This window comes from Eptatretus burgeri, chromosome 5, assembly GCF_056783735.1.
Source record: "Eptatretus burgeri isolate ZD-2024b chromosome 5, Ebu_testis_v1, whole genome shotgun sequence".
NCBI lineage: Eukaryota > Metazoa > Chordata > Myxini > Myxiniformes > Myxinidae > Eptatretus > Eptatretus burgeri.
The window spans coordinates 92,153,988-92,177,299 of record NC_140965.1 but is presented as its reverse complement, the minus strand read 5'-3'; the positions used below and the strand labels follow the sequence as shown (position 1 = coordinate 92,177,299).

Sequence of the window (23,312 nt, the reverse complement as noted above, 5' to 3'; positions counted from 1 at the left end):
ATCAAAGGAAAACAATTGTGCACCGAAAAACTTGAACAACTCCCCAAGTGACAAACTACCACAATGAAGGCTTCCTTGTTACAAGCGGCAGTTTGTCGGCGACCAAAGGGTTAATGTTTTGTTATGACAAAACCACTTTTTTCGGCGAACAATAACTGACAATTGTTTTCCTTTTGCCTTTGGTTCGGCCGAACTCGTTAAAAGAGGACATAAAAAATAATATATTATAAAAAATAATATTTATTGAGGCTTTTTTAAGGGCAGTGGAACTTTAAATTTGTTACATTGCGGAACAATGCGGTAATTCGTCGGACCCGAACGACCGAAGCATTATCCACAACAGAAAAATATTTTTTAAAAGGTTCTGAACCAATTAAACTTATCCAAAGTAATTTTTACAGTCCCCTTTATTTACCACAGAGCGGTGTTTTTTTCACCAGGCCCGCGGAAAAATGAATTCATTATTTACCGTCGATTTCTCCACACGATCAGGGCCATGTCAGCGACAGCTAAACGTGATAAACGAACAATGAAATCGGGTGCGGAGGATTCGATCGTCAGATACACGTTCGAGTCCAACGCTCGAACCACGATCGAGTGGGCCGAAGGGCCCGGGAGAGTTTCCATTGAATGTAACAATATAGATTCCAGCACAACATCATGGATTCTGTGATCTTTAAAACGTCCAAAAACAAAAGCTAAGACATAAAATCGATTTATAATATTATACTTACCAAAAATGATCACAGCGGAAGATAATTTTAACTATAAAAGCGGAAGTCTTCTGCAGATTAAAGCGGATTGTCTCTGCCACACTCAGAAACGGGAAAGTTCACAAGTTTAACCAAACTTTGCAAATGGCGGCTCGTGATGAGGAAATAGCAATTAGCCAATCAGATCTCTCCTCCAGTGAAAGGCAGTCACAACCACACACGGCACGAGGTGGAAAAGCGGTCACCATGGCAACACACGAGACAGAAAAAACAGTTTTAGATAATCGCGGGGCGCGCTGCGGCTGTACCGCGTCGTGATCTGGTTGTACAACCAAGCGGCCGATTCCCGACGTCGTGTGCCTGCTGGGGAGGATGTTCGCCATCCGCAGGAGACACCCGTGGCCGCGGTGCTCAGCGAAGAGCGATGGTAAGATGTTATGGTAACACATGCGCAGACCCGAACAAGATGTGTGCCACTCGTGCCCCCCGCCCCGTGTGCGATAATAAATTATCCTGGGGCTGTGTGTGGGTCCGCCGCAATCGAGCATGCGGTCATACATCAAAAGCGGTGGTGGGCTCGGCGCCAACCCCGATCTGAGTCATTCGTGCCCTGCTCTGTGTGCGGAATTGAGGGAAAAGATTGGATATAATTATGAGATGAATATTCGGATTGAAGAAGAAGATAGATAGAATTATTAAATGGAGATTTGGATTGAAAAAGTAGATCGATATAATTAATTATTAGACTCATAAATGGGTTGAAGAAGAGTGCGCCGCGTGCGAACTGTAATTTATTAGCATTTGGTGGGTTGTTCCTTCTACTTCCTTGGCACAGCATTCCTGCAGTGACGCATGACTCTTCTGGTCGCTTGGACAGTGGGTGCGGTGTTATCGTTGCGCTGGACGTCCTCCGTGCAGTGCTGGTGTTTATGGGCTTCTGCTGCTGTCCCCTGGGTGTAAATTTCCGCTGGGCTGCACGTGTTCCATGCAGTGTGGACGTTTGGTGTTGGTTTTCCCCGGTTTTTACAGTTGGGTGTCCGAGGGAAATGCCCGCAGGCTTCCGCGAGGACCCCTTGCTTGGATTTACCTCAGGAAGAGCGAAAAAGAATAAGAATGAGGTTCAGATATTTAATCAGACCTCGCTATAAGATTTACACAACGCACTGTCCCGTTCGATCCACGAGACAAAAAGGAAGGGACTATCTGAATGTACATTAATGAAATAACTGTCTGGGGACCAGGGCCGGATTTATGTGTTGCGGGGCCCTGGGCCCTAGAAGTACGCGGGGCCCTCTCAGGGCCTCAGCCATTTTCACTTCATATATGCTTATAAATGTATTCATATATAAATGCACCAACCTCGGCTGGGCAAAAGAAAAAAACCACGGTTTATGTGTAAAAACATGTATTTCAGAAACTACTAGTAACAAAAGTTTATATACAAGCAACACCACTATGGATGAAAACAACGGAACAGAGAAAATAATCACAAAACCAAAACGTGATGGTATCATCTATTCATCTCAAATCTCAATGTAGAAAGTTTTTTTTTTGTCGTTTTTGCAAATATGATTGCATTATTGCACACTTTGGGGTAATTGCTACAATATATTTGCGAGATGTTAAAAACATACAGAATCTTTTAGCTTCTTCCTGGCTTTGATTCGCGCAAAGTCCTCGATTGTTTCGCGTGTGCTTACTCTCCTGAATAGTTCGTGTTCAGCACTCAGTATGGCCAGCGATGCCAAACGATCTTGGCCGATCGTACTACGCAGATAGTTCTTGATCATTTTCAATTTTGAGAATGATCGTTCTCCCATACAGTTCGTGACAAACATTGACAGGAATATCCGCAAAGCTATCTCCATGTTGGCGAACGCTGCCACCATATCGTAGTTGTGGATTGTGGAAAACATAGTAGTTTCAGACAATTTTTTCGGAGTCTTCTGTCTGCATCGTCTTGAGAAATGCCTGGAAATGTACAATTTCCGAAACCAGAGAAGGTTCCAGGTCGTTCGGGTAACTCTTGACCAGGTCTGCAGCGGAGTCGCAGAGCTTATCCGTCTGCATGGTCGTTATTTCTGAAAAGAATGAGAAACGTTGACGGAGTGTTCCATAGGCCTTGAGGCGATCTCCTAGTGACGTTGTTAGCTGATCAATGATGGGTATGTAGGATGTGGTCCTGAATCTCTCTCTGGGCAGTAACTGGATGTCATCGGCGCTGTCTACTTCATCATGATGTCGCTTCCTCCTTCGAACACGTCGCCGATCGTCTTCGTACTCGCTGTGACCACATTTATCAATCGCAATATGTTCAAAGTCGTCGAACCGTTCCCGTAGGTCCTGTACGAACTCTGTCAGTGATTCGAGTAGTTTCACTGCCGTGTTCAAATCGAGCCCCGGCTTCTGTAACTGCTGACTTGTCGCGTTGAACCTCTTTAGAATTTCCTGCCATGTTACGTGCAGAATCACTGTCTCAAGTTTTTCCAATTCCTTCAGAATAGCAGATGCCTCATTTTTGGCCTCTGCGTTTAGATGTTCATCCATTGCAAGATCGTCAAGTACCGTGATATTTTGCTGGAATCCATTGGCCAGTGCTTCAATAGCATCTGCAAGGGCCGACCACCGTGTATCTGACAAGCACTTGACGACTGGCATGTGTTTCAGTACATCGCGATGTTTGCGCCAACGATAGGTTGACTTCACGAGATAAACATACAGCCGTTGAAGGATACCAAACAGAGTCACAGCAGCCGTGCAGCACTCAGCAGCACACGTCCCGATGAGGTTGAGAGAATGAGCCATGCAAGGAACAAACTCGGCGAATTCGCAACGACTTTTTAGGTGCGCCTGGATGCCGTGGTATTTTCCAGACATGTTGCTGGCGTTGTCGTACGATTGACCGCGACAGTCAGAGATCGGAATTTTGTTCGTTTGGAGAAAATCAAAAACTACATCTGCGATCTCCTTTCCGGTATGATTCAGTAAGGGCACGAATGTCAAGAAACGCTCTACTGGCCCCTCTGGCAACACGTAGCGGATGGTTAGATATAGCTGGTCAGTGTGCGACACGTCCGAAGTGGAGTCCACCGATATGGAGTAATATTTATGGAGTTACCGCTTCCTTTGTTGGCATGTTTATGGAGATGTGCCGCAAGGAAAGTGTCGTACTTGCTCAGAAGCTCCATCACTCCCAGGTAATTTCCGTTATGTACCGAACCGATCACCTCGTCGTCACCTCGGATGGGCAGACCACGTTCACATAGAAACATGAGGACATCCACGCACCGTCGTAGCACTTCGTGCCGGTACCAGTAGTGATGTTCTGACTCGTACTGATGAACTAGTCCAGCGTTAATGCGGCCTTGCAATGATTTTCTGCTGGCCAGGCTCGACATTGCCTGTTTATGCTGATCTGAATTACTGTGTCCTTCTATCGACTCCCTCGCGTGTTTCCAATCTTGGAACCCGGATGTAAACCGACTTTTAGTGTCTGACATGGGTGACATCAGACGGCAAATAAAACAGAACGGACGGCCGGTCTCTTCGGAATAGCACAGCCAACTGAGATCGATTTCTTCTCCAGATAACGTGTGTTTTCTACTGAACAAATTTTTTGTACAATGACGTGTTTTATTTCCATTCCGGACAGCGGAGTTCTTGTAGTCACTGTCTACATTACGACATTGTGCACTACCCTTCTCGATCCAGTAGTTTCGGAACTTCTCTGGTAGCTGGTCTGGCCAAAGGCCAATGTCTTTTTCATAATCTTCAGCCGTTTCGCTGTCTACTTCTGAACCACATTCTGAAGCAGAATCGTTTGAGTTTTTATCACTGCTAGCATCAGTAGCACTGAAACAAGGAGCAGGGCCAACAGCAGATAATGCTAACGTAGTCGTAGCTATGTTTCCCTTTGCATTGTTATCCTGTTCATTGTATTACCTGACTGTGGCTGTTGTACTCTTAAGCCAACTTGCAATTTTGGGTAGCTTGTTCCGTTCGCTTTCCGCTGCTATGCTTTCCTTCCGCTTGGCCGCACCAGACTGGTATTTTCTTCCTCGATCACGTTCACGTTCCGCCATGGCTCAACCAGGTCCACACAAAGGCAGTTCCTACAATAGAAAGCAATATTTCAGCAGTTGACACCAAACACACCTTAATAATAATAATCGAGATATATTAACGTGGATTGATAAGAAGCCTAGGGCTTGTCGAGAATCTCTCCACGGCTCAGATTATTATTGCGAGGTGTGTCTCTCTGGTGGAGGAAACCGGAGAACCCGGAGGAAACCACCGTGTCTCGGCCATGACACATGATTTACATATGCCACCGGTAGGATTTGAACCCACTCCGCCGAATCCACATTGAGGTGACCAGCCAGCAACCTCACCACTCTGCCACCGAGACACATGTTCTGCCTCTCCGGTCTGGACCGGATAGCATACAGCTAATCCCCATCCGCCAATGAACGTAACGTCTAACAACCATGCTGTGGCTTAGAGTTCTTTATTCTTGACGAATGGTATGAATTGTGATAATCGCTGTAACAAAAACAAAAATAAAATGTTATAGTAAGTTGACACAGATATTACGGTGATCGTTATACATGAACAAGATGTATATTAAAATCACTGATCAGAGTAACGGTATAATGACAAATTAGAGTCACTAGAATAGACCGCAGAGCTTTACATTTGTCTACACATCAAAGTTGCAAGTTCTTTCCTTTAGGTTGTTGTAATACAATTGTCAAAGTTCGTCGGTAAAACTAGAGCATCGAACTGTTTCATGCCGACATAAAGTCACAGTACAAAATTCTGGTATTGAACGATAAACAAAACGCATCACTCACACTGTTGTTGGCCACAGTCTGGCACAAAAAGCATTTTTCATCGCAGCGGGCAAAAAGCCACATGGCAAGGTGACATTTTTAACACAGCGTCTCCTGGCTCACGGTAGGCGAAGCCACAGGGAAGCAACAACAATGAATACGCATGACTAGTCAACCGGCACAGTGTGGCGGCGGCATATCTTGGCTCTCGGTAGGCGGAGCCACAGGGAAACGACAACAATGAATACGCATGACTAGTCAACCGGCACAGTGTGGCAGCACAACACACCTTATAAATATAATAAAATATTATCCGGTGTGTAAACTTGAATTACACAATTATAGTATAACCACCCCAGCAGTACGCCTCCGCAGTACATAGCAAACATAGATTCAGGGCGGGCGTGTAATTTTGCAAAAATGAAATCGAGATGGCCATAGCTTGCTGGGATTGGGAAAACCCTCACTTCTTTCGTGTGACCTATTTCTGTGGTAGACCTTAAGATTGCGCTCTTAAGATCAGTGGAAAGGAAAAAAAGTAAGTTAAAAGATGTAAAATAAATGATAAACATAACCAAACAGATGCCAAATTAACAGGGATATTGAGTATTTGTTTCGTGATTCACTGACCATTTACACAAACGAACTAGATTTTTTTCACAAACAAACAAAAGGGGGAAAATAGCAGAATTTCTTGTAATCTTTGTGTTTGTGCGGGGCCCCTGGGAGGCGCGGGGCCCCAGGCCGTGGCCCTGTGGGCTCTGCCCTAAATCCGGCCCTGCTGGGGACCAATCTATGTTGGCTGCCATTGGTGTTGGAGGAATGCGGTTTCCAGAACCGCAACAATATACATATATAATATATATGTATATATACTAGTGGGGTCTGCTTACAAATTGTAAGCAATCACGAACAGTTTCTCCTTTGTCTCGGGTCACTCACCTACATTTGTTATTTGCATTTGCGGATGCTTTCCATCGGTTCTGTGATTTTTCCCGGTGTATCGGCTTCAACGTCCGTCGGCACGCCAAATTACCATGCTTCCCCATGTCTCAGGTCACTCACCTGCATTTTTTTCTTTTTTTTGTCATTGATTTATATTTTCATTTATGGACACTTTCCAACGGTTCTGTGATTTTTCCTCGTGTATTGGTTTAGATGTCCGTCGGCACGCAGAATTTCAGCTTTGTATGTCACCCGGAAGGTCCCAAACTTTAATATCAGTCAGTCAGTCGGTGAATGGTTAGAATGATACTGTATATACATTTACTTTCATCAGGACTATGCAATGTAAGACAAGGAATTTGGACAGCAATGAAATATACAGGGTTATTAATTCACAACCTTTTTATCGACCTTCGAAGGAATGTTATCAGCGAGGTCCCCAAGCAAAAGCATGTAGCATGGCTTGGTACCCGTTGTGAACACCTTGTACCAAATGTTAGTTGTCATTTGGGTTAATGTTGTACAATTAAAGGTTTTCAAGTGCTTCTGGCCTGGTCTGTCAACATTTTTGCCCTTCCAGTCCAATTTTAATCATCGGCATGAACAGTGGACTTACGTTTCCTAAGGGCATTATGCACAATTAACCTGGGAAGACCCACTGGGACAGAAATGCTGCAAACTTCTGGCATCAATTAACCCATTTCACTTTGGAGGTCAGTCTGCTCTTTACCTTAAGCCACTTGTATTCCAACTGAGTGTCGATACCTGCTGTACACTTTTGGAAAGCATGCGATGCTTTGCATTTTAGGAAACTATATCCACATGCTGTTTGCGTCTCAATGGGTTGTCAGTGTTATTATCTTTGTGTCTTAACGAAGTCGCTTTTCTCAGATGTTGCAACAATTGTTGAAACATCTTTCACCACTTCTAACCTTAAACATAGTGTAAACAAATAAATCTAATTAATAATCGCCAGCCAATAGGAAGCTCAAGACAAATTTTGTTTGGAAAAATATTGTTGACTGTTTTCTGAAGCATTTAAGATACCCTTACCCAAGGACATTACGCCCGAGGAGTACAACCATCAACTCGGTGTTATATCAGAAGACTGCAATTGTGCATTAGGAAAACCCATAATACACCAACATGGCAGAATTGCTTCTTCACGCTGACAATCCCTTGGATATTGAAGACTTCATTACCTCCGCCACCGAAGGTGGAAGGAGGTTATGTTTTCACCTCTGTCTGTTTGTCTGTCTGTGAGCTGGATATCTCAAAAAGTTGGGGACGGATTCAGATGAAATTTTGTGGAGAGGTTGGGTGTGTGACAGGCCGAACTAATTCGATTTTGGTGAAGATCCCAATCCAGATTTGGATATGAGAATATTTTAATTTTTAAACTGATTCTTCACCATTGAGAGATTGGGCCTAAAGCGATATATCGCAGGATATTTCAAATATGTACTGGGCCTAATATGTTCTTGTGGATCAGGCATTGCACGGCGGAGGTATGCGCTCTACCGAGCGCCCTTCTAGTTTTTCAAGTGAACGGATGTTGGAATATTATTGAAACCTATCCTAACAATTTGGCCTACGAGTAGCAATATTATGCAACCAGTGTGCTGAATTATGAACTTGGCCCACTGGTTGCATCATTGCTGAGTTGTGGATGTGCTGTTGACCCGATGTCGCAAAACATTAAGAATGGAATTTTGAAATTTGGCCAGGATACCCGTACTTAATGGCCGACTCTTTTCAAAAGTGGCATGTGGGATCTTTAACTCCCACCAGTAATTGCTAGCAGACGCGACACGTGGTTTAACACCCCTCCAACGAGTGGCGCACTCATTGAGGCAATGCCCTGCGAAGCATCAGGATGACTTTTATAGTCGGGTCGGGAGTCAAACTGACACTAGACAGCTCCAAAGCGAGTACCTTATCTCTGAGCTAACCTGTTAGCTCAGGGGCCATTGAAAAGATCGTTTAGACTCTGCAATTCCACTCTCTCCGTAAGCCGGGTCCATTCGACTTTTATGATTTTTATACTATGATAAGGATCGCCTTAACGGAGAGTGTACTGTGTTGTAAGTAATGATGTTGTCAAGGATGCTGTTCTCAGATGTTTGCATCAATATTTTTTTTGACATCATGGCTACATATCCTTGTTTCACACTGATAAACGTGTTGATTCATTGGAAAAGTGACTGCAAAGTTATTAAAACCATACCTATATATTCTGTGTTCGAGTGACAACCAATTCGGGATTGTTACTCCGAAGCAAAGAAACTGCTTCGCCAGAGCCGACATTCTGTATGGACATATGTCGATAGAAAAGTGTTTTTCTTTTAAACAAAAGAAGGGCAATTCTCTTCAGGAGGACCTTGCTTTTACAAGTCTGTAATTGACTTAAAACATAAAAGCAAACAATAAACGGTGGAAAATGCCTTCACGTCATTTGGTGCTGGGCTGGCAGAATAGCCTGGAGTTATCCACACTCTCCCCTGAGCTGTCTAGTCTCAGTTCGAAACTTGACCCAGCTATGAACTGCCATTCTGGTGTTTCACACACAGGATGATTCATCAATGTGTATGCCATCCCTCGGATAGACGTTAAACTGGGTGTCCTGTCGATCAGTTGGTGAACATAACGATCCCACAGTGTCCTTTGCAAAGAGTAGGAGAGCTCCTGAATAAATTCCAAATCCTTGGAGGGAAGATTGGGATTCACTCACTTGAGTATCCTGCATCTATTTGTAACCCTCGCCAAGAAACAGCTCAGCAGAACCAACACTTTATACAAATCATGGTGCATGAGTATGAATATATGGTACTCCAAAAATTATTATTTTGAAAAAAAAAAATCAAACAAAGGAGAATTAAATACAAAATGATGCAACACGCACACACACACACACACACACACACACACACACACACACACACACACACACACACACACACACACACACACACACACACACACACACACACACACACACACACACACGGACAATGATATTGAGGACAGAACAGACAGGCATATTATGTTAAATGAAACCTATGAGTTATTTTTAAATGTGTTTATGAAGTGGAAATAGTGATTCAAGTGTTATTTATTCATATAAATCATCTGAGTAAGCTTTGTGGTGATATTATTTACATGTCTGCCCACATTACCTTTGGCAGATATCGATGAGTGCCAGTTGGAGAATGGAGGCTGTGACCATGTATGCAGAAACACAGTTGGCAGTTTTGAGTGCAGTTGCCACAAGGGTTACAAGCTGCTTACCGATGAGTGCTCATGCCAAGGTTCGTGCCTCAAGTACAGCTAAATGGTACATATTTATGTTTTTGTCTCATTTTATTGCATAATCAAGGTGAATAAGCAGACTCCTTTTATGAGACAATGGGAGAGGCCTGATGCTTGAGCATGAACATTTAATGAAAAACCTTTTTTAATGAACATGATAATAAAGGAATAGATGTGACTTTGTGGATTTGCAAAAAAACAAGACAGCAACGACAACAAATGGTGTAAGTTTTGAACATGCAAGTGACACTTGTTCTTTTTTTTTTTATGAACAATTAAGTTTCCCACCCTTTTCCCTTTTCCCACTTTTTAAATGCTGCAAGAAATGTGAGCCAAGAGCTCCTAACTTTATCCTGTTTAATATGAAATGTTAAATCTATAACTCGGCCCTTTGTGAGTCATCTCTGTCAAAGGTTAGATATTATTTTTCTTGTAAATGCGAATAACTTGCTGAATTCTCATGTCAATCGTTGTTGTATACAAAATTTTGGCTCGTGGAGGATTGAAGTGATGGAGGGTACTAAGGCACTGTCCTAAGAATGGTGCAGTGGGACAACAGGCAGATGCAACAACCAAGGGAATGAATGAATGAACAGGAAGAGAGAGGGGAGAGGAAAGGAAACAAAGTAACCTGGAAGTAAGATAGCTGGGTTGGGGACGGGTTCATGAGGGTGGAAAAGATCACCGATCAGGATGGAGGATGACTTGAGGTGGTAGTGGATTGCCAACTTGAATCACAGGAGGGAAGAGTGGGGTTTAACTACATCAGGAAGGTGAGTATAGAAGTGGGAGATAAGAGGAACAAAGGAATGGAGATGTACTGATATCAGTTCTTTCTTTTTCCTTATTAGCCTTTACAACATATTCAGTAAACTGATAGGTTCAGTCATTAAGGTGCGAGTTAGGTATTAACACGATGGGTCAAATAGACTAAACCCCATAGGAAGGAAACATGATGTAATTGACCTTGTGGTCATGACAAGATTAGTTTGCACACATTTTAAATAATTAATATAGAATACAGTACAAGAGTTTTTTTTTAAAATGCAATGACATCCTAAGCACTGTGAACAACATTTAATTGAAATAAACACTTAAAATAGCGGGAAATTATTTTCAGCTGAAATGCTAAAAGTAATAATATGTTAACACTGCATTTATCGTAATATGTTAGCTGCGTTTTATTTACTTCACACTTTGCATGAAATGCAATTCTAAACACCTGCACACATATTTCGCAGTTGATAACCATTCGATTGAAAGGATGGTGTTGGCTTAACAGTTAAGGTCGCTGGCTTAAGATCTTAGGGAATTGAGTTCGAGCCCCTGTCCTACTGTTAAATATCACAAGGTGGGTTGACTCAGCCTGACACCTTTCTCAGGTTGGCAAAGTGAGTACCAACTTACTGGAAACAGGAGGCACCACCTCAGTGGCATAGCTGTGCCTTCAGCAATGATACATCCAGAAGCCACAGGATGCATACGAAATGATGATGAAGACTGTTCAATTTATGCTCTGTATATTCACTTTGGACAACTGAGCAGAATACCAACATTCATGGCTTTTCTTCCAAAATGTATCATGTGGGTATTGTAATCATCATCCACAAACAAATGTGAAAGAGAAGAATTAGCATCCACAAACTCTCTCCAAAGAATGCCATACCGGTACTTTCTGTGTATATCTGAAGGCATTTTATTGGAGCATAATCCAAAATACTGTTTAACACAATTTAGAAGGGCCTGTATTAGCTGAAAAAATGTTGGTGCTTTGTTTTTGAGCAGGAGGTTAAGCGAGTAGTATGTCAGGTCTACATTGAACAGACACATGCCATTTTATTGGAACATAATCCAAATTACTGTTTAACACAAATTAAAAGGGCCTGTATTAGCTGAAAAAATGTTGGTGCTTTCTTTTTGAGCAGGAGGTTAAGTAAGTACAGTGGTACCTCGACTTACGAATGTCTCTACATACGAATGTTTCAGGTTACGAAGCGCCTGAACGGGAAAATATTGCCTCTAGTTACGAAGGCGTTTCAGGATACGAAGTCAAAAATACAGTACAGTATGCGCTGCTTTTCGCTGCTCCCAGAGTTTCCCGAACGTAAACAAACTTGAAGCTGCTCTGCCATTGGCTATCGCCTAAAATCTGCCTGGCAACCCTTTGCGTATGCGTGTATCCCAGCATGCTCTTCGTGTCCCCGTCCCGCTCTGTAAATATAGTTATACTGTATACAGTCTATGGTCCCGCTACGAAGTGCTCGGACAGTGTTACAGTACAGTACGCGTGTGGATTACAGTAACTTTTATTCACAATGGACCCCAAGAAAGCAATGAAGAAAAGTGGACAAGGAGAAAAGAAGAAGAAGAGAGTTTTTCTGGCCATACAAACAAAGCAAGAGATAATAGAAAGGTATGAAAAGGGGATGCGTTTGATTGATCTCGCAAAAGAATATGGACGTAATATATCTACGATCGGCATGATAATAAAACAAAAGGAAGCCCTAAAAGCTACGGCTCCTTCCAAAGGCCTCTGTCATTTCCAAGAGGAGGTCGGCAGTGAACGATGAGATGGAGAGGTTGTTACTCGTGTGGATAAAGGAGAAAGAGATCGCTGGTGACACAGTGACAGAGGCCATAATTTGCGCAAAGGCAACCGCCATCTTCACTGACCTCGTGAAGGAGGATACAGGCAAGGGAAATTCGGCGCAGTTCGTAACGAGAATAGCAGTTAAAAGGTAAATGAATATTTTTATTATTTCCTTTATTCTTTGTTTTTTACATTATGTGCCTCTCGTTTTTTGTTTATTGTGCGGTAATCTAATTTTAACATGTATTTGTTTCATGTTCTGATGCATTTTTATGATTTATTAAAAAAAAATGTCCGAATTTTGCGGGGCTTGGAACGGATTAGCGCATTTACATTCAAAAGGCGTCTCTACTTACGAAGGTTTCAGGTTACGAAACTACTCCCAGAACGAATTAAATTCGTAAATAGAGGTACTACTGTAGTTTGTCAGGTCGACATTGAACAGACACATGGTGGTCCATCCATCCATCCATTGGGATCATGCTCTGTGCAGAACGTTGGTGCTGCCTAAGCAGTCTCCTTGGCGATTGGGCACAATCCTGGATGGGTCACCACTCCGACACAGAATACCAACAAGCTGGTACTCATTTTGCCGACCTCAGAAAGATGACAGGCAGAGTCAACCCCACCTGGTGTTAATTCAACAGCCAAGTGGGATTGAGAACTCAGGATCCTAGGTTCCCAAGTCTACCACTCTAGCCATTAAGGCAACACCAGGCATGTGTGGTGGTATCCCACAGAAAAGTCATTGTTCATCAAAAATTTTTCAGCCAAAACATCCTGTGGAGGCGATGGGGTGGATAGAGACAGAGACAGACACACATCTGGAGAGATCTAAAGACATGTGAAGAGTTCCTTCAGCTTTCAATGTGATTCAATGGCCTTCCAAATCAACAGCTGAAGAACCATTTACCATTGAGTTTTCAACCCTTCAATCCCAGAACCTCTGTAAACGGTGGGTCCACAACATTACTTTTGTCTGGAGGTCATCCAGTAGGGCAGACTGAGAGAAAAACATGGAAACCGAGGGATATATATATATATATATATATATATATATATATATATATATATATATATATATATATATATATATATATATATATATATATATATATGTATATTGTTACGGATCTGGAAACCATTTGCATTCAACATACAGATGTCCCAAAAGTCAGTTATGTCGTTAAGTATGTGTGTAGTCAGATCCCCTTCCTTTTGTCTAGTGGGAGAATCAAAGGCGTGCGTTGCGATTTCTTTTAGTTAGGTTGTTACATCCAACAAGCCATCTAACAACCATCCCATTTGCATGACCCCTCGGCCCATCATGATCCACAACCAACCCCTGCCTTCTCGCACCCTGACGTGCCAAGGCAAGATCTCGCGATTCCGGTTTCTCGGCTCTCACAAACGTTGTAACTCTTTCACGACGACCTTTGCAACATTGATACTGTTGCTCGACAAATACGAACCCGCGTGGAAGAGTGGGTGGGGTTTCCCGGCAGGGGCCGAAACCCCGCCCAGGAAGGGCGAGTCCATGGAAGCCTGCCCAATCAGGGCGAGGAGTGAGGTCTGTTCGAGCGAGCCCCGCCCCGTTGAAGGAGGTCTCTCTTCAACTTCCCGAGCACTCTCTGAGGCAGTGGTGGTTTTGGGGTTGTTACGAACGTTGTTCTGAGGTTTTTGACAGGGTTGTGGTGGTTGAGAGTCGAGTGAGGAAGAAGGGTCTTGGAGAAAGTTCTCCACGGGTTTCTGACTAGGTTTTGGATAGGGCTCTGAGGGTTGTTGTTGAGCGTGCAGTTCTTTTGAAGTGGAGGGTTGAGCAGAAGGTCGTGAAGGCAGCAAACGTGTCCCTGCTGGCCCTCTCCAAGGAAAGGAAAGAGCGACCCTGACTCCCCTCCGTGGAACCCACTATTCACCACCTGAGCTCCGCCACGAACCACGAGTCCCAAACGTGTGGCTGGGGACCAAACAACGACCTTTGTCAGGTGCTGCATCGCGGAGCATCCCCTTCCTCCGACGGTCAAGTACCCAGCCGGACTCTGACCCCCAGCTCGTCTCTCTCCTCGACTGCGAGGGTCCAATAAAGAACTCTGGGTTTATTTTCATTTGTGTGTGTGTCTACGTGTGGGGCCGTCTTTAAGTAGAACTGAATTAGTGTTTTTGGATCATTGTAAATATTCGTTGCTTGCATATTTGCGTTGAGTCTTGCTTTGTGTCTTCATTTACTGTAAATAAATCATCACAGAAATGTTCCCAGTCTGTTTCCGTCCCTTCTTGCATTGGTCCAACATGGTTTGGATCTGAGTTTAGACGGGGTTTTATCCCCGATAATCCGTTCATCCCAGCCGGAACGTGTCCCAGCTTTGGCAGTTTCCGCTCAGCTGCACCTGAACCGGAGTTGGTAGTCGGTAGTTGGAACTCTACTACAATCAGTAAAGTGACCAGGTTCGAGCAAGACGTGCTGAGGGCGTGGTTTCCCCGGTAGTCAGAATTGCGTAGTTAATTAGGTAAATTGGTTCTAGACAAAAGACGCTACGCTACGCGGTTGAAATATTGGCGACCACGGTCAGTTCGACCACCCGCCGTGTCACGGAATTATCTGGAGCGATGGCCTACAATTCCGGGGAGTCTGGTGGGAGACGACGAACCTCCCCCACCGAGTGGTCATTCTCGCCACCGACCCCCGATATGTATATATATATATATATATATATATGTATATATATATATATATATATATATATATATATATATATATATATATATATATATATATATATCTTCTTCTTCTTCTTTCGGCTGCTCCCGTTAGGGGTCGCCACAGCGGATCATCCATTATGATCCGCATAGTGATTTGGCACATGTTTTACGCCGGATGCCCTTCCTGACGCAACCCTGGTCGCCTCTTACGACACAGGGATATGGTACACCTATTTTAACCGGGGTATACACCGGCCCAGTATACTGGGCCAAGCTCTTCAATTTCAATCTGAGGACTCCATGGTGTCATGCGAATTTCCACAACCGTAACAATATATATATATATATATATATATATATATATATATATATATATATATATGTATATATATATATGTATATATATATATATATATATATATATTGTTACGGTTGTGGAAATTCGCATGACACCATGGAGTCCTCAGGTGAGATATATCGGTAAGTTCATGTGTAGTTAACCCAAACCCATTGTATAGAGGGAATATATGTGATTTATGGGGCTGCGATTCTTTGAGTTAGCCGTTTTTCTGTTCTATCGTTATTTTGGACCGTTCGAAGACTTCAAACGAAGGCCCCGTGAAAGGCCTACAATGGCGCATGAGTTTTCCCACCTTTTTGCGGTGCCGGGGGCTGACAGGAGAGGCTGCGAGAGCTCGCTGGCGATTGGTGGATACGGGGTGTGAGGCGGCCGTGAGGAGGAAACGCCCCTTTTCGAGGAACTTCTCGAAAGGGCTAGAGGAGAGGCGGAGCCAAAAACGGGGCGGAGCGACGGGTGGAGCCCGCTCCATAAACAACGGACACGGGCGGGGCGCGCCCTCTTCTCTTCGTCCTGGAGCTGGTCTCGCCGTTCGTCTCTTCTCTTTGTCCTGGAGCTGGTCTCACCGTTCGTCTCTTCTCTTCGTCCTGGAGCTGGTCTCACCGTTCGTCTCTTCTCTTCATCCTGGAGCTGGTCTCGCCATTCGTCTCTTCTCTTCGTCCTGGAGCTGGTCTCGCCGTTCGTCTCTTTTCTTCATCCTGGAGCTGGTCTCGCCGTTCGTCTCTTCTCTTCGTCCTGCAGCTGGTCTCGCCGTTCATCTCTTCTCTTCGTCCTGGAGCTGGTCTCGTTGTTCGTCTTGGCTCATCTCTCCTGGTGGTCTGGTCTGGTCTTCTGTCGGTGCGGTCCCGAGACCCCGCTGGCGGGACGGAGCGTCTGCCATTCCCCTCTCCCGACCCCGAGCATCAATGGTTCCCCCCCTTTATCCGTGCTGAGATAGCGCCGGAAACCCCGTCCGTGGCATCGAGCGGCCAACACGTGCCGGCGCGAAGCACGAGCTCACCGACCACGCCGGAGGAGCTGGGAGCTGAGGTCGCGGGAGGAGGACTCGACGCGCGCAGGGAAGTTACTACTTTTCTTTTCTTTGCTTTTTGAAAGCTCGAGCTCGAAAAGAAGCAAAAGGAGCACGATTTGGAAGTAAAACTACTCATGGAAAAATATTGGATGGGGCAAGGCAGTTCAAAGAACTGGAGGGGAGAGTGAGGGAAATACAGTTGGAAGAGAAAAAAAATGTGAACACGATGGGGAGTTGGAACAATTGAAGGAAGAGATAAGAACAGGCAATCAGGAAAGAGAAAGCCAAGAACAGAAGATAAAAAGAGGAGAGGGACAGCTGGAGGAAAGGACGGAGGATTGCTGGAAAAGTCAGAACAGTTCGAAGAACTGCGGGGAGAAATGAGGGAGGAAGGAGAAAGGAAAAACGCAAACAAGATGGGGAATTGGTGCTACTGGAGCGAGAGGTAAGGACAGGCCAGATTAAAAGAGAAACCCTGGAAAGAGAGATAGAAATAGGAAAGAAATATCAGGAAGAACAAAAGGAATACGGGAAGAAAATGGACGAAATGAGGAGGGAAGCATGGGAAAGTTGTTAGATAGATACTTCTGAGATACGGAAACACGAAACCAAAGGGAGAGGATTACAAAACGAGTTGAGGATGGTGAAAGAAGAAAGAACGACAGCAGAGAATGAAACGTTAAGGAACCACACTGTACAGATCGAACAGCTGGAAGCGAAGGCCAAATTAAAGAATGAGATGCAAGAAAGAGTAATGATGGAAGAACGAATGAGACAAGAAGGAAATCGACCAATGGAAGGAAACCACGAGATTGCAGAATGAGGAACAAGAAAGAGTACTGAAAGAACAAAGATTGAGACAGGAGAAAGAAATCCGTCAATTAAAGGAAATAACGAGATTGCAGAATGAGGAACAAGAGAGACTGTGGAATAAAAAACACAAAGAAGAACGAATGAGACAGGAGAAGGAAGTCAGCCAACTGAAGGAAATAACGAGATTGCAGAATGAAGAACAAGGAAGACAGTGGAATAGGAAATACAAAGAACAAGGAATGAGACAGGAGAAAGAAATCAGTCAGTTGAAAGAAATGACGAGATTGCAGAATGAAATGCAAGAAAGAGTAATGAAGGAAGAACGAATAAAGCAGGAAGGAGAAATCAGGAGATTGAAGGACACAACGAGATTGGAGAGGGAAGAACGAGAGGAACAATGGGATAGAAAACAAAAGGAACATGAAGCTGAGGTTGACAAATTGGAAGAAAAGGCAAGGCTGGAGTGCGAGGAGATAGACAAACAACAGCGAATGAAACACAAAAGGGAAATTAACCAAATGAAGAAAACCACGAAACTGGAGAAGGAAGGACAGGAGAGTAAACAAGGAAGAGTAATGAGAGAGCAGCAAATGAAACACAAAAAGGAGATTAACTAAATGAAGCAAACCATGAAACTGGATAAGGAAGGACAGCAGAGGAAACAAGGAAGAGTAATGAGAGAACAGCGAATGAAGCACAGGAAGGAAATGAGCCAATTGAAAGAAACGATGAGATTCGAAAATGAAGAGCAGGAGAATCTGTGGGGTAGAAAACAAGAACAATGTGAGTTTGAAATTGAACAACTAAAACGGGGAGCAAGATTGGAGTCCACGGAGATGGAAAAGCTCCGGAGGGAGAACGAAGAACTCAGGAAGTTCCGAGAGGAGGAACGGCTCAGAAGGAGCCAGGAAGTAGAACAACGCAGTAAGGTGGGATGTGTGACAGCACCACAAGGAGCAATGTTGGTGGTGCAGGACTTGATCGACGTCACTCGTCAGATGAAGGAACAGTTAGGACCAACCCGAATAAAGGAGACACAGATCAGAATGGAGAAGAGGGAAGCAACAGAGACAAAGAAGGAAGTAGAAGTATTGCCAGAGACACGGGAGACAGACCGAGTCGAGAATGAATTAAATAAAACGAAGGAGGAAACAGAGACGAGGATCCAGGAAGAAACTAATAGACACGAAGAGACAATAGAAATAGAATGTATAGAGACGCGGGAGATAAAAAAAAATAGAGGAGAGACTACACGATAAAGACAGGGTGGAAGACGAACACACACACATTGAGGTAGTGGAGGACCATGAGGGGGAGCTGGCGGACTGTTTAGGGACCCGGTGCAAGCAGCTGGATGGCCTCCTTTGGGAACAGAGGGAGACGCTGTTCTCCCTTGAAGCGAGTCACGACCAGGTGGGTTCGGTCGTGCCGGGCAGAGTCGAGGGGGTGAGTGCTGCGAACGGGTGCACGTGCAGCTTGGGGGGTATAGAGGCCCCGGGAACCCTTGAGGGGACACGAATCCCCAGTGTGGTTGTGCAGGTGTGTGTGTTTGCGAGTGTGCGGAGATGCGTGCTTTCTGGCACGCATTGTGCGAGTGAGACCCCCTGTGTGAGTGATAGGGTCCGTGTGAGGGAGACAGTGTGTGTAAGAGAGCGGTACGTAAGGGAGATGACGGTGGGCATGTGCGAACATGCAGCCGCATCTCCCGGGGTGAATGTCATGGAGTGGAGTGTGAGCGTCATGACACACAGGTGTGCGTGGATCGAATGGCGACGACGACGACGACGACAGAGGGACAGGGGCCGAGTAGCGGCCGTAGCTGTAATGGGGACCGTGCCGGGTTCACCCAGCAGCGAGTGCGAGGTCCGTGCTGTGGTACGCACGAGGCCGCCGCGTGCGCGCTTGCGGGAGTGAAACCCGGTCCGGAAACGCACGCGGTGGATTTGCCGATCCCGCGGACGGACAAAGGTTAGGCAGGATTTCGGATTTGGACCGGATGGGTTCTCCACGCGAGCTTGTGTTCAGCTCCAATGGCCAGAGCACGTGTTCGCGTGGGGAACCCCTCTAAACGCGAGGCTTGTTTTTTTTATGCACAGGGTGACGTCATGGCTGCGTGTAGGGTTGGAATCCGGCAGGAGGGTGAATCCCTGCCGGACAGTACCGTCCAAGAGGGACGAGGGACGCGAACAGCTGCCATGACGTCACGCCAAAGGTGCGCGGCTGTGAATTGCCGCGCTGGTGTGCACGTTGCGAGTTGCCGCGCTGGTGCTGCGCAATAAAAAAAAACAAAAAAAACAAGCATCGCTTCGGGTGAACAGGATTCCCGGGCAAGGGGTGGAAGACCCCCCCTGCCTGGGCACAGGATGGCACGAGCTAGGGGGAAGGGTTAGTGTGAGCTAGACCGGCTCCATGGGGCAGGGGTAAATCCTCATGGGGCCCGTGGAATGGATTAATTAGAGGGATTGTAGTCAGATTTAGGATGGGAAATGACATTTTGAAGACAGAGACAGACTTTGGATGTGTAAAGGGGACGTAGCTTAGCTACGTAGTGTCAAAAGGACGTGCTATAATGTAAGAGACGACGTGGGAGCACAAGATAGTTAGGGGAAGTAGTGAGCAGGATGGCAGAGTTCGGCGATGTGTGTGTGAGTTGTGAGGTGTGGAAAGGAAACATGTTGAGTGAGTGAGGCCAGCGGGTCTGTGTGTATGGAGTGAATGTGGAATGCATGGTGCGATTAATGATTGGGGGGAGGAGTGATTCTCACCCAAGGGATCCCGGGTCAGTGTAGGGTGAGTTAGCAGGTTAGCGAAATTGAAAAATGGAGGTTGTTTTGCTGTTGGTGGGAGTGTAGGCTCGATACCTGTTTGGAGGGGTGCAGGAGCCCTGTTGATAGGCTGGGAGCGTGGCTGCGAAAGGTGAGTATCGCTGAGTGGGTACCCCGGGCACCGGGCTAGTCGGCCGTGGTAGGCCAAGGGCCCATGGGGGGCCGGGATAGCATAGTGGGCACGGGTGCGCCCGCATGATGCGGGGGCCCGGGGCGACGTTAGCCGCGTGGGCAGTGCATTGGGCACGGGCGCCCAGGGAAGGGGCCCGGGGCGCTAGCCTGCCATGTGAGCGTTTCAGGGGAGTCGCCATGGAGGGCACTCCCCGCTGTTTAGGGAGCTGGTAGGCTCAGAGGCAGTATAGTGCCATAGCTGGAGAATTGGCAGAGGGTAGTGCCTGCCAAGGGAGCCACGCGTCCCAGCCATGAGACCGTGTGAGGGCATGGAAGGAAAATTGGGGGGCATGGCCCAAAATTTGAGAGGACACCAACACAGGCGACTGGAATCTGGGTTGTTAGAACCAATAGATTGAGCGAGAGGCGCTTGTTGAAAGCCGCGGGGTAGTTTAAAGGTTAATGGATAGAGTAGATAGGAAGTGTACCCCTCTGCACCATCCATCCCTTCGCTCTCGTTGTGGGCCAGTGGACCCACTTTGGGTTAGATCGCTGAAGTCCGAGGAGGCCATCCTGAGGCGTGAGTTGGGCCTCGACGCAGGACGCAAGCCTTCCCTCATTCACCTCCAGGAAGGGAACATAGGGGTTGGGAGTAGGAGAGGTGACAAGATAGGTTAGCCGAACAAAGACAGTAAAGGGGGTTAGGGGACGATTTATAGTGGGAAGTACAGAAATGAAAAAAAAAAAGTTGGGGCTAAATTGGTTTTTTACAAATTAAGGGAGTGGGTAGGTACAGAGACAGGCAAAGGCGATAGGTTGGGAGGGAGACCGGTAGGTAGGTCCGAGCCCGCCTTCTGAGTGTCCAGCACCACCGCACTCCCTCCACGACACGACAAGAGGCCGGCCAACTTCATCTGCTGGCTGTTGTTTTGCTGCGAGGCCTGTACCGGTCGGATCGTCTGCAGCTGTGCTTCAAGGCCTGTGCCGGTCGGATCGTCTGCCGGCTGTGTTTGCCTGCAGCGGCCTTGTTCTGCAGGCTGTGTTTGCCTGTCCACCTTTACCATGCCATGCCCACTGCCCACGTTCACCAGCCCCCGTTCTGTTTTGATTTCCCCCCCCCCTCTTCATTTCCATGTGCGCCGGGATCGTTCAAGTTTGCATGACTGCCCTATTAGCAGCTACAACGCGGGCCTGCAGTGGCGGCCCGTGCACCGGTTTTCTTTTGACTTTTTCTGCCTGCAGAGTCCATTTATCCTGGGCCATGGTTTAGTGTAAAATTTGTAAGCTTAAGGTGTTAAGATGTACTGTAAATATGAGTGCGCCCCCGGCATGTATGTGTTAGCGCCGGCAATTTTATTTAAGTCGTCTGTATGAGTGGGTTTGTTTCGTTAGTTACTCAGCCCATAGGTTATTTATTTTGGGGACACGAATACACTGAATGTCGCACTCAGGGATCCGAAGGTAAAATGTACGAGGGGAGAACTACACATGATGGCACGCGACAATTTGACGACTCGGGACCTGTCTGTAAAAAGGGGAGGGGGTAGTGTTACGGTTGTGGAAATTCGAATTACACCATAAAGAGTCCGCAAGTGAGATATATCGGTAAGTTCATGTGTAGTTAGCCCAAACCCATTGTATAGAGGGAATATATGTGATTTATCGGGCTGCGATTCTTTGAGTTAGCCGTTTTTCTGTTCTATCGTTATTTTGGACCATCCGAAGACTTCAAACGAAGGCCCCCTGAAAGGCCTACAACGGCGCGCGAGTTTTCCCACCTTTTTTGCGGCGCCGGGGGCTGACGGGAGAGGCTGCGAGAGCTCGCTGGCGATTGGTGAATACGGAATGTGAGGCGGCTGTGAGGAGGAAATGGCCCTTTTCGAGGAGCTTCTCGAAAGGGCTAGAGGAGAGGCGGAGCGAAAAATGGGGCGGAGCGACAGGTGGAGCCCCGCGCTGCGAAGAGCGGAGCCCCGCTCCATAAAGGACGGACACGGGCGGGGCGCGCCCTCTTCTCTTCGTCCTGGAGCTGGTCTCGCCATTCGTCTCTTCTCTTCGTCCTGGAACTGGTCTCGCCGTTCGTCTCTTCTCTTTGTTCTGGAGCTAGTCTCGCCGTTCGTCTCTTCTCTTTGTTCTGGAGCTGGTCTCGCCGTTCGTCTCTTCTCTTTGTTCTGGAGCCGGTCTCGCCGTTCGTCTCTTCTCTTCATCCTGTAGCTGGTCTCGTCGTTCGTCTTGGCTCGTCTCGCCTGGTGGTCTGGTCTGGTCTTCTGTCGGTGCCAAGGTCTTCTGTCGGTGCGGTCCCGAGACCCCGCTGGCGGGACGGAGCATCTGCCATTCCCCTCTCCCGACCCCGAGCATCAATGGTTCCCCCACTTTATCCGCGCTGAGATAGCGCCGGAAACCGCGTCCGTGGCGTCGAGCGGCCAACACGTGCCGGCGCGAACACGAGCTCACCGACCACGCCGGAAGAGCTGGGAGCTGAGGTCGCGGGAGGAGGACTCGACGCGCGCAGGGAAGTTACTACTTTTCTTTTCTTTGCTTTTTGTGTAAATGTGTGTGTGTGGCTCCGTCCGATAAGTAGAACTGTGTAAGTGTGCCTGAGTAAGTCATATTCGGTTGTAGTTCTTGCTTTCGTTCTTGCTTTTGTTGCATGACTGTATGGCTGTATATATATGTATGACTGTATGGCTGTATGTAACGGGTTGTATTTGCTAATAGACACTAAGAAATGTGTGTGTGTGTGTGTGTGTGTGTGTGTGTGTGTGTGTGTGTGTGTGTGTGTGTGTGTGTGTGTGTGTGTGTGTGTGTGTGTGTGTGTGCGTGTGTGTGTGTATAAATAAAGTGCATTGTGTGAACTGTTTTCCCGTTTCGCTTCGTCTTTTCCTTGTATTGAATCTCCATCTTGCATCACGTAGTGGATTGATAGTGGGTTTAAAACGCCTGGTAATTAATCGGAACAGTCAAGGCCGACGATAACTCCGCTCGGTTATCCCTGTAATACGGAACGAACCGCTTAAGCGGTTGTCCGGAGTCGGCCTGTGGCATGGTATGATCGCCCGGTCAACCACTCGCGCAGGTACTTAGGTAGGTCGAATTTGGCGAGCAAC

At 46.3% G+C, this 23,312-nt stretch overlaps 1 protein-coding gene and 1 long non-coding RNA gene across 19 annotated transcripts in view; one reads left to right on the top strand and one right to left on the bottom strand.

Moving 5' to 3' along the window:
• The window catches only part of LOC147026956 (uncharacterized), a 39,964-nt gene extending 38,900 nt beyond the window's left edge, over nucleotides 1-1,064 (bottom strand). For both annotated transcript variants that reach the window (XR_015058573.1, XR_015058574.1), the window contains exon 1: nucleotides 735-1,064. This is a non-coding gene — a long non-coding RNA (uncharacterized LOC147026956). The remainder of the gene's footprint in view (nucleotides 1-734) is intronic.
• LOC147026954 (signal peptide, CUB and EGF-like domain-containing protein 2) overlaps nucleotides 1-23,312 on the top strand; it is a 506,981-nt gene that overhangs the window by 196,123 nt on the left and 287,546 nt on the right. For all 17 annotated transcript variants that reach the window (XM_085882882.1, XM_085882881.1, XM_085882887.1 and 14 more), the window contains one exon: nucleotides 9,676-9,798. In XM_085882882.1, the coding sequence (XP_085739008.1) occupies nucleotides 9,676-9,798 (123 nt within the window). The remainder of the gene's footprint in view (nucleotides 1-9,675; nucleotides 9,799-23,312) is intronic.